This window comes from Sapajus apella, unplaced genomic scaffold, assembly GCF_009761245.1.
Source record: "Sapajus apella isolate SASKATOON/1434 unplaced genomic scaffold, GSC_monkey_1.0 scaffold185, whole genome shotgun sequence".
Classification (NCBI taxonomy): Eukaryota; Metazoa; Chordata; class Mammalia; order Primates; family Cebidae; genus Sapajus; species Sapajus apella.
In genome coordinates, this window is record NW_022437125.1 from 417311 (window position 1) to 434776 (window position 17466).

A 17466-nucleotide genomic window follows, 5' to 3' on the forward strand; every position below is an offset into this window, starting at 1 on the left:
AGGAGAAAAGAAAAGAACTTTGGGCCAGGCACGGTGACTCATGCCTATAATCCCAATACTTTGGGAGGCTGAGGCAAGTGGATCACCTGAGATCAGGAGTTCGAGACCAGCCTGACCAACATGGAGAAACCCTATTTCTACTAAAAATACAAAAATTATCTGGGCATGGTGGTGCATGCCTGTAATCCCAGCTACGTGGGAGGCTGAGACAGGAAAATCGCTTGAACCCGGGAGGCGGAGGTTACGGCGAGCTGAGATCGCACCATTGCACTCCAGCCTGAGCAACAAGAGCGAGACTCCGTCTCAAAAAAGAAAACAAAACAAAAGCAAGAACTTCAAGAGGTGTGAGACTAAAACACAGCAAGATCTGCTTTTTTTTTTTTTTTTTTTGAGATGGAGTCACTCTGTCGCCCAGGCTGGAGTGCAGTGGCATGATCTCGGCTCACTGCAACCTCAGCCTCCCAGGTTCAAGCAATTCTCCTGCCTCAGCTTCCTGCGTAGCTGGAGTTACAGGTGCATGTCACCACGCCCAGCTAATTTTTTGTATTTTTAGTAGAGATGGAGTTTCACCTTGTTGGTCGGGCTGGTCTCAAACTCCTGACTTTGTGATCTGCCTGCCTCAGCCTCCCAAAGTGCTGGGATTACAGGCGTGAGCCACCGTGCGGCAAGATCTGCTATTTCACCACGTACTTTCCTCGCTAGCTTGGACAACTTTGAACTTAAATTGAGAATTTTTGTCCCCCACAACCCTGCTCCACTCTGAAAGCTCAAATCTGCCCCAGAGGTTTGAGGCTCAGCTTGGAATGCCACCTCCTTTGTTGGACATTTCAGTAATTCCCACCCAGGTCTGCCACTGGGGCTGAGGATACACCCTCATATCCTCTCAATGAACTCACCTACTTTGCCTGCACTCGTTGTTTTTTTTTTTTTGGTTTCTGTATTTTGCAGCCAAAAATCCCCAAAGAATCACATTGTTGGCCAGGCTCAGTGGCTCACACCTGTCATCCCAGCACTTTAGGAGGCTAGGCAGGCGGATCACGAGGTCAGGAGATCACAACCATCCTGGCCAACATGGTGAAACCCTGTCTCTACTAAAATACAAAAATTAGTTGGGCATGGTGGTGCGTGCCTCTAATCCCAGCTACTTGGGAGGCTGAGGCAGGAGAATCGCTGGAACCCACGAGGCGGAGGTTGCAGTAAGCTGAGATTGTGCCACTGCACTCCAGCCTGGCAACAGAGCAAGACTCCATCTCAAAAAAAAAAAAAAATTACATTGTCTATTCTGGAGTCGGAGGTGAGGATGAAGGGTCCTGGGTCTCCTCTCACCTGAACCAGAGCATCAAGGGACCCCGTGATGATCAGGTTGTTCTCAGTACCAAAAACAGCTGTCTCCACCATGTCCTCGTGTTCCAGATCCGCGGCCATGAATCGGTGAAAGCCCCGAGAGTCTGCCAAGAAGATCCGCACCAACCTTCCGAAGCCTGAAACAGCAGGAACCCGGGTTATACCTCTCATGCCTGGAGGGGGTTGAAGGTGATTCCTTCCATCAACAGAGATGTTTTGTGGGAAGAAAGTTGCCCAGGTGCCATGGCAAGAGACTGAAGCCACAATCTGTCCCAGCATGATAAACCATTACTTAGATACAGCAATCATACCAAATATATTTACTGTTACTTAGTTATAGCAATGACACCAAATAGACTTAAATACAATCACATAATCAATTATATAATCAGTCTTATTACATTATTATTCTCTATTATTGACCTTTGTTTTAGTATTATGGTGTAGCAACATTTTTAGCCTTATAGTACAGAAATAATCGGGTGAAATATAATTCGGAACTGAAGGGAAATTGTGAGAAGTGATCAGGAGATGACAGCAAATGCCTTGCGGTAGCGCCAGTGCCTGGGGAGGTGCCCGTTGCTTAGCAGGCCGTGAGGGGAACTTCCCTTTCACTGGGGAGTTCAGAGAACACTCTGCTCCACCCAGCTCTCAAGGAAGGTCTGACACTAGCCGGGCCGGCCCGCAGACAGCCAGGGGCTTAAATGCCTCTCCGCGGTGCTGTGCTCCAATGGTCACCATCCTTGTCCACTTTCATGTTCCGCTTTCCCACACGATGCTCCTTTGTAAATTCTTAGAAGTTGTAAGAAGTAAGAATAGAGGAATCCTAAAAGCCTTTGATCTCTCTGATAAATGCATAGAAAGATACTGACATATGTGCCTCCCCTCCTTGCTGCGGCTACCTGAGAGTTAGGGGCCCCCTATACCGTATCAAGTGTGGCCCCCCATATTGTAAGAATGTGATTTGCTAGACCCCTACCAATCATGTCAGGTGAGTCACTCTCCTGGCCCTGCTCCCCTGCCTTGTATTCTATAAATATCAGCACATTCTGGCATTTGGGGCCACTACTGGACTCCATGCCTTGGTAGCGGTGGTCAGATGAATTCTTCTATCTCTGGGTCTTGTTTCTTTCTTTCCTGTAATCTGTCATCTCTGCACACAAAAGAACACCCACTATACCCTGCAGGGCTGGACCCTGCAATGTTTTGGAGGCAGGGCATGGTGGTTCATGCCTGTAATAGCAGCACTTTGAAATGCCAAGGCAGTTAGATCACTTGAGGTCAGGAGTTCAAGACCAGCCTGGCCAACATGGTGAAACCCAATGTTTAATGTCTTTTATTCACTACTAAAAATATAAAAATTAGCCAGGTGTGGTGGTACCCACCTGTAATCCCAGCTACTCAGGAGGCTAAGGCAGGAGAATTGCTTGAGCCCAGGAGGCAGAGGCTGTAGTGAGCCAAGATTGCACCACTGCACTCCAGCCTGGGCAACAGAGTTGGACTCTGTCTCAAAACAAAACAAACAAACAAAGAGAGATGTTTTGGAGCCCCTATCAGATGCCAGAAGAAGGGATCCAGGATGGGGAAGGTACATTTAGTCCTGTCCCCATCTGCCACATAGCCCACAGCTGGTGAGGGGGGCCTGACTTCTGTAATCACTCATCTTTTTGTTTTTGTTTTGTTTGTGTTTTTGAGAAAGTCTCGCTCTGTCACCCAGGCTGGAGTGCAGTGATATGATCTCAGCTCACTGCAACCTTTGCCTCCTGAGCTCAAGCGATTCTCCCATATCAACCTTCTGAGTAGCTCGGATTATAGGTGCTCACCACCATGTCTGGCTAATTTTTGTATTTTTTAGTAGATACCGGGTTTCACCATTTTAGCCAAGCTGGTCTCAAACTCCTGACCGCAAGTGATCTGCCTACTTTGGACTCCCCAAGTGTTGGGATTACAGGCATGAGCCACCACGCCTGGCCAGTAATCACTCATCTTAAGGAAACTTGTAACATTATTATAATGTAACTGTAAGTTCCTGGAGGGTAGGGACTGCTTGTTTGGCTCATCATGGTATCTCAGAAACTAGTACAAAGCTGGGCACACAGTAGGCCTTTGATAAATATGATGGAAGGAAAGGAGGAGGGAGAGAGGGGAGGGGAGGGGAAAGGGGGAGGGGAGGGGGGAAAGGGGAGACAGGAAGGGGAGAAGGATGGGGGAGGGGAGGGGGGAGAGGAAGGGGAGAAGGAGGGGGAAAGGGAAGGGGAGAAGGAGGGGGAAGAGGGGAGGGGAAGGGGGAGGGGAGGAGAGGAGAGGAAGAAAAAAGTAAGGAGGAAGGCAGGGAGGAGAGGAGAGGAGTGGAGGGGAAAGAGGGGAAAGGCGGGGAGGGGAGGGGAGGAGAGGGGAAGGGAGGAGACGAGAAGAGGAAAAAAGAAAGGAAGAAGGGAGGAGAGAAAAGAGAAGGGGAAGAAGGAAGGAAGGAGAGGAAAGAGAATAAAGAAAGAATGTCGAAAAGAAGGGAAAGCAGGAGGAGGCAGGCAAATGCCTAGACAGATAGGAACGGGTCCCTGGGCAAACTGTACCTTTGAGCCAAAAATAGCTTGGACCGCTGGTCCCAAAGGAAACCTGCAACCCAGAGCGAGAACTTCTGCTTCCGTTTGCCCACCCTTTCCTGATTGGTTCTTTCTGAGAAAGACTTTTTTTTGCAGTGCTGTGATCTCAGCTCACTGCAACCTGCACCTCCTGGGTTTAAGCAATTCTCCCACCTCAGGCTCCTAAGTAGCTGGTACCCACCACCATGCCCAGCTAATTTTTGTACTTTTAGTAGAGACAGGGTTTCACCATGTTGGCCAGGCTGGTCTGAACTCTTGATCTCAGGTGATGGCCCATCTTGGCCTCCCCAAGTGCTGGGATTACAGGCGTGAGCCACTGCACCTGGCCTCAATAATGTTTTTTAACCAATCAAATGTTACCTTTTCCAATACTACTCACAGCCTGCCCCTTCCCTATCCTGTGCCTATAAAAACTCCCACACTCAGCCACACTGAGAGAGATGACCTGACCTCCCCATCCCCTCTTGTCTGACAGCTGTTTCATTGCTCAATAAAATTCTCTGTCCTTATCATCTTTCAATTGTCAGTATGACCTCATTCTTCTTGGACACGGGACAAGAGCTCGGGACTCACCAAGTGCAGGTACCCAGAAAGGCTGTAACACTGTGGCCCTCTGTGCTTGCTGGCAGAGGGCAGCTGCCCCATGCAATAGAAGCAGAGGTAGGACCAAGCCAGTCCCAGAACTGTGGACCAGAATGACGCAAGGGGCTGACTGGGCTGCTAACATGTGGCCATCCATTGGGTTGTGGACGATGGAACTAAAAGAGCAAATTAGGCTGGGTGTGGTGGTTCACATTTGTAATCCCAGCACTTTGGGAGGCCGAAACAGGTAGATTACCTGAGGTCAGGAGTTTAAGACCAGCCTGGTCAACATGGTGGAACCCCATCTCTACTAAAATACAAAAATTAGTAGGACATGGTGGCAGGTGCCTGTAATCCCAGCTACTTGGGAGGCTGAAGCACAAGAATCTCTTGAACCCAGGAGGTAGAGGTTGCAGTGAGCCAAGATCATGCCATTGCATTCCAGCCTGGGTGACAGAGCAAGACTCCATCTCAAAAAGTAAGAGCTAATTAGCACACTGTAACACCCGCTCTGGGGCTTCAGGGTTGAGAGGCCTCTTGTGTTTCCCTTGGGGCAACACACCTGGTCTGGCCGTGGGCCCCGCACGGAGCCTGTCCCCGTGTGAGTGCTTGGAGCAGCCAGCTGGACCCTACACTGAGTGCTTGGTCACAGCAGTGTCCAGGGGAGCTGCAGCCTGGACCACAAGCCAGATGTGGCCCCGCTGGCTGAGAAGATGGGGTGCCCCCTGCTGCCAGTCTGGCAAAGAGGCCAAGAAAAATCCTACATCAAAAGGAACAAAAGGGCCTGGTGTGGTAGCTCACACCTGTAATCCCAGCACTCTGGGAGGCTGAGGCAGGTGGATCACAAAGTCAAGAGATCAAGACCAGCCTGGCCAACATGGTGAAACCCTGTGTCTACTAAAATTACAAAAATTAGCTGGGTGTGTTGGTGTATCCCTGTAATCCCAGCTATTCAGGAGGCTGAGGTGGGAGGATCACTTGAGCCCAGAAATTCAAGGCTGCAATGAGTTATGATTGAGCCACTGCACTCCAGCCTGGGTGACACAGCAATGCCCTTTCTCAAAAAAACAAAAAGGCCAGGTGCAGTGGCTCACGCCTGTAATCCCAGGGAAGCTGAGGTGCCTGAATCACCTGAGGTCAGGAATTCAAGACCAGCCTGACCAACATGGTGAAACCCCATTTCTACTAAAAATACAAAATTAGCCGGGCATGGTGTGGCACATGCCTGTGGTCCCAGCTACTCCGGAGGCTGAGGCAGGAGAATGACTTGAACCCAGTAGGCAGAGGTTGCAGTGAGCTGAGATCACACCATTGCGCTCCAGCCTGGGCAACAAGACCGAAAACTCCGTATCAAAAAAAGAAAAAAAAAAAAGAGAGAAAGAAAAAGAATAGAAAAACCACAGTGTCTATGCTAGTTTTTGTGCCAGAGCTGCAGAGTTGAGTCTTTGCAACTGAGAATGGCTGGTCTGGACTGCAAAAAATGTTTACTATGAGGCCATTTGGCAGAAAACATTTGCTGACCTCTGGCCCTAGGAGCCCTCCCTGTTCCCAAGCCCACCCGCCTCTCCAACCCCGTCCTGATTGGCTTCCTCACTACTCCAGACGAGAGCTAAACACTACCTGCGGCGAGGAGAGACTCATCTTCAGACACCACCAGGAACCTCACAGCATCTGGAAGCTTCTCCAGCAATCTGTCCCCTTCGGAGGAAACCTGTGCAGAGCCAAGGATGCCTGTCAGGCACTTCCATGGGTTAAAAGCTGGGAATTTTTTTTTTTTTTTTTTGAGATGGAGTCTTGCGCTGTCTCCCAGGCAGGAGTGCAGTGGCATGACCTCAGCTCACCACAGCCTCCACCTCCCGGGTGTAAGTGATTCTCCTGCCTCAACCTCTCAAGTAGCTGAGGTTACAGGAGTGTACCACCATGCCCGGCTAATTTTTGTATTTTTAGTACATGGGGTTTCACCATGTTGGTCAGGCTGGTCTTGAACTCCCGACCTCATGATCCACCAGCCTCGGCCTCCCAAAGTGCTGGAATTACAGGCGTGTACCACCATGCCCAGCCCTTTTTCTCATTTTCACGTCCTTCTTGTTCCAAGCCTGCCTCCTCTGGGGAGGCTTCCCAGATTATCCCTTTCAGAAGCATTTGATCCTTCACCCAACAGAGACTGTACTGCTTCTACCTCTACTGAAAGCAGACTCTGTTCCTCTAGTGCCACTGTAAGTCACTGATGAACCCAGCTCCCTCCCTGTGTTGAGTTCTTTGACGGTAGGGTTGGGGAGGCGGTCTTATGTTTCATTTCTTTTTTTTAAATTTGAGACAGGGTCTTCTTCTGTCACTTGGGCTGGAGTGCAGGGGTGCAATCACAGCTCACTGCAGTCTTGACCTCCTGGGCTCAAGCGATTCTCCCACCTCAGCCTCCCAAGTAGCTGGGACCACAGGTGTGCACCACCATGCCCAGATAAGTTTTGTATTTTTGGTGGGAGGTCCTGCTATGTTGCCCAGATTGGCCTTAAACTCCTGGGCTCAAGTGATCTTCCTACCTCGGCCTCCCAAAGTGCTGGGATTACAGGTGTGAGCCACTGTGCCCGGACCCCATGATTTTTTAGTGGCCACATTCCTCCTCAGCAGAGTAGACTAGACCCTCTCTGATCTGTCTCCACACTCCCTCGATTTCCCCTAATATCCAGGCATGTTCCTATCTCACCTCTATTCCTTTTTTTCTTGAGACGGAGTTTTGCTCTTATTGCCCGGGCTGGAGTGCAATGGCATGATCTCAGTTCACCGCAACCTCCACCTCTGGGGTTCAAGCAATTCTCCTGCCTCAGCCTCCCGAGTAGCTGGGATTGCAGGTGTGTGCCATGCCCGGCTAATTTTTGTATTTTTAGTAGAGATGGGGTTTCTCCATGTTGGTCAGGCTGGTTTTGAACTCCTGACCTCAGGTCATCCGCCCGCCTCAGCTTCCCAAAGTGCTGGGATTACAGGTGTGAGCCACCACGCCCAGCAGGGGGTCTTATGTTTCTATAGCCCATCCAGTGCCTAGCATGGTGCCAAAGCTTCTCCATTACATTTCCTTACATAATTTGCTGTTAGCATTCCCGCCATATGCCCTCCACGTTCTCCTCCATTCCTGAGGCTTCTCACTGCAAACACCTCCTAGCAACTCTTTCCCCCCTTACCAGGATGCCTGGCACATGTGTTTTTGTTTCGTTCTGTTGCCCAGGCTGGAGTGCAGTGGCAAGATCTCCGCTCATTGCAACCTCCGCCTCCCAGATTCGAGCAATTCTCCTGCCTCAGCCTCCCGAGTAGCTGGGATCACAGGCACATAACACCACACCAGGCTAATTTTTGTTTTTGCTTTTTGAGATGGAGTTTTGCTCTTGTTGCCCAGGCTGAAATGCAGTGGCTCAATCTTGGCTCACTACAACTTCTGCTTCCTGGGTTCAAGTGATTCTCCTGCCTCAGCCTCCCAAGTAGTTGGGATTACAGGCACCCACCACCACGCCCAGCTAATTTTTGTGTTTTTAGTAGAGACAGGGTTTCACCATGTTGGTCAGGCTGGCCTCAAACTCCTGACCTCGTGATCCACCCGCCCCGGCCTCCTAAAGTGCTGGGATTACAGGTGTGAGCCACTGTGCCTGGCCTCATATCATGTCTTAGAGCTCCCCTGAAGGACTGAGCTTCATCAATTGCCCACATGGGTCAGTCCCCATGTGGGCAATTGATGAAGAAACGCCAATGGATGTTTCCTGAACTGTGCTGAACTGCAAATCCAACTGCTGGGGCTGGGCATGGTGGCTCACGCCTGGAATCCCAACACTCTGGGAGGCCGAAACAGGAGCTTGAGAGCAGCCTGGGTAACAGAGTTAACATAGTAAGAGCCTGTCTCTATGAAAAGCGTTTTAAAAATTAGCCGAGCGTGGTGGTGCACCCTGTAACCTTCCTAGCTCCTTGGGAGGCTGAAGCCAGAGGGTCTGTTGAGCCCAGGTGTTGAAGATTGTGGGGAGCCAGGATCACACTGCTGTACTCCAACCTGGGCAACAGAGCAAGAGCCTGTCTCTAAAAATAATTGATAACAATAATAAAGAAGCTGTCTGGGCATAGTGGCTGATGCCTGTAATCCCAGCGCTCTGGGAAGTCAAGGCAGGAGGATCGCTTGAGCCCAGGAGTTTGAGACTAGCCTGGACAATATAGGGAAACCTTGTCTCTACAGATAAAAAAATTAGCCTGAGTAATAGCTTACACCAGTGAGGCTGAGGCAGGAGGATCACTTGAGTTCAGGAGGTCGAGGCTACAGAGAGCTGTAATCTCATCACTGCACTCCAGCCTGGGCAACAGAGTGAGACTCTGTCTCAAAAAAAAGAAAAAAAAGGAGAAGAAGAGAAAGAGGAAGAAAGAAAAAAGAAGAGGAGGAGGAGGGGGGAAGGAGGAGGAGGAGGAGGAAGCAGAAGCAGCAGCAGCAGCTAAGTGTCATTTATTAAAAAGATATGACCAGGCACAGTAGCTCATGCCTATAATCCCAGCACTTTGGGAGGCCTAGGTGGGTGGATCACCTGAGGACTGCAGTTCGAGACCAGCCTGACCAACATGGTGAAACACCGTCTCTACTAAAAATACAAAAAAATTATCTGGGCATGGTGGTGGGTGCCCGTCATCCCAGCTACTTTGGAGGCTGAGGCGGGAGAATCTCTTGAATCCGGGAGGCGGAGGTTGCAGTGAGATGAGATCGCACCATTGCACTCCAGCCTGGGCACCAAGAGTGAAACTTTAAGTGAAATTTTAATTCTCAGCAAGAGAATTGAAATTTTTTTTCTGTCTCAAAAAAAAAAAAAAAAAAGAAGATACGAGGCAAGATTATTTTTCCCAATCTCTAGCACATCTGAGCACTTTCAAGCTGAGTTAATGTTCACATTATGGTCAGTAAAGGTGCTTACCAAAGAGATGGAGCCATTGCTAAACCCGGTCACAAGCTTCCCTTGCTTCTGGACTGAGACAGCACAGGCGGGTGTTTCTTTGATGCTGGACACGTGTTGCTTCCCCTGAAGTTTTCCCGTGGCTGAGTTCCACAGACTGACCACACCATCCCTGGACACTGTCAGCAGCGTGGACTGGGAGTCCAGCACGGCCATGCACATCCAAGGATCAGAGGCATCTCCCAGGATACGGAAAACCAGCTCTGCAGTATCCAGACTCCAAGCATTGATCTAATAGAATAACGAAGAGGAAGCGACATCTTGGCAGGCGACCTAGACTGCAAGTTTCCCAGAGTCAAATGCAAGATCCGTGCTCATCTGCTTTACGCATTTTCTTTTCTTTCAGAGATAGGGCTTCTCTTTTTCACACAGGCTGGAGTGCAATGGCGCAATCATGGTTTGCTGCGACTATCAACCCTTCATCTAGGTTTTTTTGTTTTTTTGAGATGGCAGTTTCACTCTTGTTGCCCAGGCTGGAGTGCAGTGGCACAGTCTCGGCTCACTGCAACCTCCGCCTCCCAAGTTCAAGCGATTCTTCTGCCTCAGCCTTCAGAGTCGCTGGGATACAGGCGTGTGCCACCATGCCCGGCTAATTCTGTATTTTTAATGGAGAACTACCCGGGCATGGTGGTCAGGCTGGTCTCAAACTCCTGACCTCAGGTGATCTACCTGCCTCAGCCTCCAAAAGTGCTGGGATTACAGGCGTGAGCCACCGCGCCTGGCCTGTCATCTAGGTTTTAAGGCCTGCATGCATTAGGTATTTGTCCTAATGTTCTCCGTCCCCTTGCCCCTCCCCACCCCCCAAATTTCAAGTGTTTAATAGCTACATCTGGTTGGCAACTCCTGTTTCAGGTGGCATGATTTATATTACTGATTTATGTTACTGTCAACAACCACTAATTACTCACGTAACGTCATAATGGATGGATATCAGTTATTTGGTGCTTACCGTGTGCTAAGCACCATGCCAGGATATGTCTCATGATCTTACGACAAATAGGAAGCAATGAGACTCAGAATGGTGAATGACATGACCAGGGTCACTCAGTTCCCAAGAAACTCAACTGGGAGTTAAAGATTTTTTCCTCCTGGCATTAAGTTACTAAGCTATTACCCACAATGCTATTGGTGTCTCCATGTATAAAACTATGAAATCATAGGGTTATGATCGATATAATGGAATAACACAGTGGAATAGACTGATTTCAGAAGCCCACGGAACATTCAGAGAGACTACACAACAGGCTGGGCATGGTGGCTCAGGCCTGTAATCCCAACAATTTGGGAGGCTGGGACAGGTAGTTCACCTGAGGTCAGGAGTTTGAGACCAGCCTGGCCAACATGGTGAAATGCTGTCTCTACTAAAAATACAAAAATTAGCTGGGCATGGTGGCACACCCCTGTAGTCTCAGCTATTCAGGAGGCTGAGCCAGGAGAATTGCTTGAACCTGGGAGGTAGAGGTTGCAGTGAGCCAAGATGGTGCCCCTGCACTCCAGCCTGGGTGATAGAGCAGACCTTGATCTCAAAAAAAAAAAAAGAAAAAAAATCAGGTATAACTTTAAGATTGGATGTGAAGAAAAAAAAAACAAAAAGAAGAAAAAAATAGAGTGAGAGAGAGAGAAAAGAGACAGACTGTAAAACAAGTCTCAGTTAATTTGAAAGGTTTTACCTCATACAAATCAAATTTAATTAGAAAAAAAATAAAAAACAGGACGCTATCTAGAAATTCTTCAAATATCTGGAAACTAATAGCACAGTTTTAAGTAGCCCATGTATCAAAGAAAAACATCAAAAGTGAAATCTGAAAGCATTTTAAAATGTATGTAAACGAAAATACATGCCAAAATGCACATGATGTAGGTAAAGCAGTACTTTGAGGGAAATTTATAGCCCTAAGATGCTGATATTCAAAAAAGATGAAAGGTTTCAAATCTTGGGGTCAGGAAGAACTATCAGGATTATCGAATCCAACTATGAAGTCTGAAACCTCTTTTTATTTTTATTTTTTTGAGGTGGAGTTTCACTCTTGTTGCCCAGGCTGTAGTGCAATGGCACAATTTTGGCTCACTGCAACCTCTGCCTCCTGGGTTCACCCCCAGCTAATTTTGTATTTGTAGCAGAGATGGGGTTTCACTGTGTTAGTCAGGCTAGTCTTGAACTACTGACCTCCGGTGATCCGCCTACCTTGGCCTCCCAAAGTGCTGGGATTACAGGCATGAGCCACTGTGCTCGGCAAGTCTGAAACCTTTTATAGCACCCTCTCAAGTGGTTGTGTACACTGTTTACACCCCACCCCACCACTGTATCAGGGAGCTCCTCCTTATATAAATGGCCTCTTCTGTCTTTGAATGTTCTGGTCTCAGCTTTCCTTTACAAACAGGGCAGGTATTTGTTACCTTTGAGCCAGATGCCGAATACACAACTTTGTGTGCTTCATCCACATGAAGGCTCCAGATCTGAGGTCCCGTGAGATTTTTTGAGCTTCCATCCCAAATGGTAAATTTCTCCTGGCCAGAGAGTAAGTTCCACAAGCGCAGTGTGTGATCCTTCGAAGCAGAGATGGCAAGGGTCCCTTTGGCAAATACTTTCAAGCACCTCACCTCTCCTGCGGCAGGCCAAGGTGGGGGAGAGTATATGAGCTGGGAACACTTTGACCTTGCAACTATCAAAATGCTTGTCCAAACCAGTTTGGAAATACCCTGGTTTACCAAAGAAAAGATGGATGGAATTGAATTGTGAAAGTTATCAGAATAAAAATGGAGTCACTAATGTTAAGAAACCCCTGACAAACAGAGGCTAAGAAGGAGGGCTGCGAAGAAAGAGTTCTCACACTTGTATGTCTGATAGCAGAAAAGACTACAAATATCACAACTTTGCACAAAGGCTATTGCAAACTTACAGAAAAAAATACATCTGCAGGACCAACTGCCCAGCAACTGCCTGTCTAGCCGCACCCTTATTATTGATCTTTGTAACCAAGGATAATTATTTCAAAACATTTATGTAATCCTCTCTTTTTTTTTTTTTTTTGGAGACAGAATCTCTGTCTCACCCAGGCTGGAGTGCAGTGGTGTGATCTTGGCTCACTGCAACCTCTGCCTCGCCAAGTAGCTGGGATGACAGGCGCCTGCTGCCATATCTGGCTAATTTTTTGTATTTTTAGTGGAGACAGGGTTTTACTATGTTGGCCAGGCTGGCCTTGAACTCCTGGTATCAAGTGATCGACCCACCCGAGCCTCCCAAAAGGTTGGTCATGGTGTCTCATGCCTGTAATCCCAGCACTTGGCATGAGACACCATGACCAGCCTTTTAATATTATCATGATGATGATGATTATTTTTTTTTTTTTTTTTTTTGAGTCGGGGTTTTGCTCTTGTTACCCAGGCTGGAGTGCAATGGCGTGATCTCGGCTCACCGCAACCTCCGTCTCCTGGGTTCAGGCAATTCTCCTGCCTCAGCCTCCTGAGTAGCTGGGATGACAGGCATGCGCCACCATGCCCAGCTAATTTTTTGTATTTTTGGTAGAGACGGGGTTTCACCATGTTGACCAGGATGGTCTCGATCTCTTGACCTCGTGATCCACCCGCCTCGGCCTCCCAAAGTGCTGGGATTACAGGCTTGAGCCACCGCGCCCGGCCTGATTATTATTATTTGAGATGAAGCTTCGCTCTTGTTGCCTAGGCTGGAATGTAGTGGCGTGATCTAGGCTCACTACAACCTCCACCTCCTTGGTTCAAGCAATTCTCCTGCCTCAGCCTCTCCAGTAGCTGGGATCACAGGTGCCTATGACCATGCCTGGCAATTTTTTTTGTATTTTTAGTAGAGACGGGGTTTTACCATGTTGGCCAGACTGGTCTCGAACTCCTGACCTCAGGTGATCCGCCCACCTCGGCCTCCCAGAGTGCTGGGATTACAGGCTTGAGCCACCGCGCCCGGCCGGTACATACTTTGATTGAAATGATAAAATATCCTTAACACCTCTATAGGGAGACAATTTACAACCACACCCATTTAATCTACAATGGTGCAATTCAGTGGTTTTTAGTGTGTTCACGCAGCTATGCAACCATCGCCCCAGACTAAGTTCAGAACATTTCCGTAACCTCAAAAAAGAGTCATCCTCTTTTTTTTTAATCACGTTAATCTTTTTTTTTTTTTTAGACAGAGTCTCACTCTGTGGCCCAGGCTGAAGTGTAGTGACGTGATCTCGGCTCGCTGCAACCTCCCCTTCCCAGGTTCATGTGATTCTCCTGCCTCAGCCTCCCGAGGTAACTGGAATTACAGACTTGCACTGCCGCACTCAACTAATTTTGTATTTTTAGTAGAGTTGGGGTTTCACCATGTTGCCCAGGCTGGTCTTGAACTCCTGACCTCAAGTGATCCATCTGCCTCAGTCTCCCAAACCCTGTCTCCACTAAAAATACAAAATTAGTCAAGCGTGGTGGTGCGTGCCTGTAATCCCAGCTACTCGGGGGGCTGAGGCAGGAGAATCACTTGAACCCAAGAGGTGGAGGTTGCAGTGAGCAGAGATCACAGCACTGCACTTCAGCCTGGGCAAAAAGAGTGAAACTCCATCTCAATCAATCAATCAATTAATTAATTTATTAATTTTAAGACCCCCATCTCTTAAAATAAATAACATTTTTTAAAAGAATATATTTGGGAAAAAATAAATAATTGCACCTGGACTAAACATTCACAGACCTTTACTGTCATTAACCCCGAAACAACACAGAATAACAACTATTTATAGCTGGGATTACAGGCATGAGCCACCGCCCGGGCCTATTGTATTAATCATTTCAAACAAACAATTCAGTGGCATTTAGCACATTCACAGTTTTATGCAAACATCACTCTATCTCATTCCAGAACATCTGCAACCCCCCGAAAAGGAGACCCTGTCCCCATCAGCAGTCACTCCCCACTCCCCTCCCCTAGCCCCTGGCCACCACGAATCTGCCTCCTGTCTCTGTGGACTAGCCTGTTCTGGGCATATCATACCCACGGGAGTCATACACCAAGGGGCACCTAGTGACTGCTCCTTTTTTTTTTTCTTTGTTGAGACAGAGTCTCACTCTGTCGCCCAGGCTGGAGTGCAGTGGCGCAATCTCGGCTCACTGCAACCTCTGCCTCCTCGGTCCAAATAATTCTCCAGCCTCAGCCTCCTGAGTAGCTGGGACGACAGGCATCCACAACCATGCCCGGCTAATTTTTGTATTTTTAGTAGAGATGGGGTTTCACCATGTTGGCCAGGCTGGTCTCAAACTCCTGACCCCAGGCAATCGCCTGCCTCGGCCTCCCAAAGTGCTGGGATTACAGGTGTGAGCCGCGGCGCCCGGCCTGACGGCCCTTTTTATTTGACACGGTCTCCAGAGCTCTAGCCTCATAACTGCCTTTCTGTTCTGTAGACCCGCCAACCTCATTCCCCTCTGGGGCCTTTGCACTTGCTGCTTTCTGTGCCCGGGAGGCTCTTTCCTCTCCCCTCCCCTCCCTTCACCCCTGCAGATACCAAAGGCCACAGATGCTCCAGTCCCTCATAGGAAATAGCACAGTCTTTGCATATAACCTATACATAGCCTCCTGTATACGTTATTATTATTGTTACCATTATTTTTAGAGATGGGGGTGGAGCATAGTAATACAACTGCGGCCTCCATCTCCGAGGCTTAAGTGATCCTCCTGCCTCAGCCTCCCGAATAGCCGGAACTACAGGTGTTCCCGTATACTTAATTTTTTGTTTGTTTGTTTTTGTTTTTTTTGAGACAGAGTCTCACTCTGTCACTGAGGCTAGAGCGCGGTGGCACAATCTCAGCTCACGGCAACCTCTGCCTTCCAGGTTCAAGCGATTTTCCTGCCTCAGTCTCCTGAGTAGCTGAGACTACAGGTGTGCACCACCGTGCCAAGCTAATTTTGTATTCTTAGTAGAGATGTGGTTTTGCCATGCTGGGCAGGCTGGTCTCAAATCCTGACCGCAGGTGATCCACCTGCCTCGGTTTCCCAAAGTGCTGGATTACAGGCATGAGCCATGGTGCCTGGCCTTAAAATTTAATTTAAGAGACAGGTACCATGGCTCATGCCTGTAATCCCAGCACTTTGGGAGGCTTAGGTGGGAGGATGGCTTGAGGCCAGGAATTCAACAGCAGCCTGGGAAATACAGTGAGACCCAGTCTCTACAAAAAATGTTTTTAAAATTAGCTGGGCATGGTGGCATGCACCTGTGGTCCTAGCTCTTCAGGAGCCTGAGGTGGGAGGATTGCTCGAGCCTGGGATATCAAGATTGCAGTGAACCATGATTACACCACTGTACTCCAGCCTGGCCAACAGAGTGAGGCCCTGTTTCAAAGAAAAAGAAGGAAACAGGGAAGGAGGGAAGGAGGGAAGGAAGGAGGGAAAGAAGGAAGGAAGGAAGGAAGGAAGGGAGGGAGGGAGGGAGGGAGGGAAGAAAGAAAGAAGGAAGGAAGGAAGGAAGGAAGGAAGGAAGGAAGGAAGGAGGGAGGGAGGGAGGGAGGGAGGGAAGGAGGGAAGGAAGGACACACACACAATCAACAACAACCAAAAGACAGGGTCTCAAGGCCAGGCTCAGTGGCTCACACCTGTAATCCCAGCACTTTGTGAGGCCAAGGCAGGCGGATCATAAGGTCAAGGGTTCGAGACCATCCTGGCCAACATGGTGAAACTCTGTCTCTACTAAAAATACAAAAATGAGCTGGGCATGCTGGCACTCGCCTGTAGTCCCAGCTACTTGGGAGGCTGAGGCAAGAGAATCGCTTGAACCCAGGAGGCGGAGGCTGCAGTGAGCCAAGATCCTGCCACTGTACTCCAGCCTGGTGACAGACGAGATTTAGTCTTTAAAAAAAAAGACAGGATCTCACCCTGTTGCCCAGGCTGAATTCCTGGGCTCAAGGCATCCTCCTGCCTCAGCCTTCCAAGTAGCTGGGACTACAGGCACACACCACTGCATCCAGCTTTTCCAAATATTTTCAATCCATAGTCGGTCGAATTCCTAGATGCAAAACCCACAGATACAGAGGGCCAATTATACTTTTGATTTTTTTTTTTTTGAGATGGAATCTCGCCCTGTTGCCAGGCTGGAGTACACCGGCACAATCTCAGTTCACTGCAACCTCCACCTCCCAGGTTCAAGTGATTCTCCTGCCTCAGCATCCCGAGCAGCTGGGACCACCATGCCCAGCTAATTTTTGTATTTTTGGTAGAGACAGACTTTCACCATGTTGATCAGGCTGGTCTTGAACTCCTGACCTTGCTATCCACCCACCTTGGCATCCCAAAGTGCTAGGATCACAGGTGTGAGCCACCGTACCTGGCCTATACTTTTGATTTTTCAAAAGATTGTGTTATATTATTTATCTTGTCAATTGAGCTTTTAAGGGTACCCCTTTAAATTTTTAAAAAATTTGAACATGTCAAAAAATAAAAAAATAAAATACAATTTGAATGTCATATCTAATAGGAATTTGATTCAACTCTTTAATTCTTCTCCACCCCCACCCAATATTTTTCTCACTGCAGCCTCCAACTCCTGAACCAGAGTGATCCTCCTCCCTCAGCCTCTCAGCCTCTCACGTAGCTGGGACTTCAGGTGCACACCACCATGCCTGGCTAATTAAAAAAAAAATTTTTTTTTAAAAAGGGGTCTAGCTATGTTGCACAGTCTGGTCTTTAATTCTGGGCCTCAAGCAATCCTCCCACCTAGGCCTCCCAAAGTGCTGGGATTCAAGGTGTGAGTCACCATGGCCAACCTGTTTTCTTAATTAAATGAAAGGGTTAGATTAGAATCTTTCTAAAGCTGATTTCCTATGGCTTGATTCTGTTAAATGAATTTTTAAAAATACATGGGATATTTTAACCTGTTTATTCAACAAATAAGCATGGAGTATGTCAAATAAAACATAACCCTTGCCCTCAAACAATAGTAAAAGGATCTTGGGATCTTGGGTCAACA

General features: G+C 48.3%; 1 protein-coding gene across 7 annotated transcripts in view; it reads right to left on the reverse strand.

Moving 5' to 3' along the window:
• The window catches only part of NWD1 (NACHT and WD repeat domain containing 1), an 85264-nt gene that overhangs the window by 10906 nt on the left and 56892 nt on the right, over positions 1-17466 (reverse strand). For all 7 annotated transcript variants that reach the window (XM_032268664.1, XM_032268663.1, XM_032268665.1 and 4 more), the window contains 4 exons: positions 11897-12105; positions 9461-9730; positions 6150-6240; positions 1327-1481 (listed from right to left, as the gene is read on the reverse strand). In XM_032268664.1, coding sequence (XP_032124555.1) covers positions 1327-1481; positions 6150-6240; positions 9461-9730; positions 11897-12105 — 725 coding nt within the window. The remainder of the gene's footprint in view (positions 1-1326; positions 1482-6149; positions 6241-9460; positions 9731-11896; positions 12106-17466) is intronic.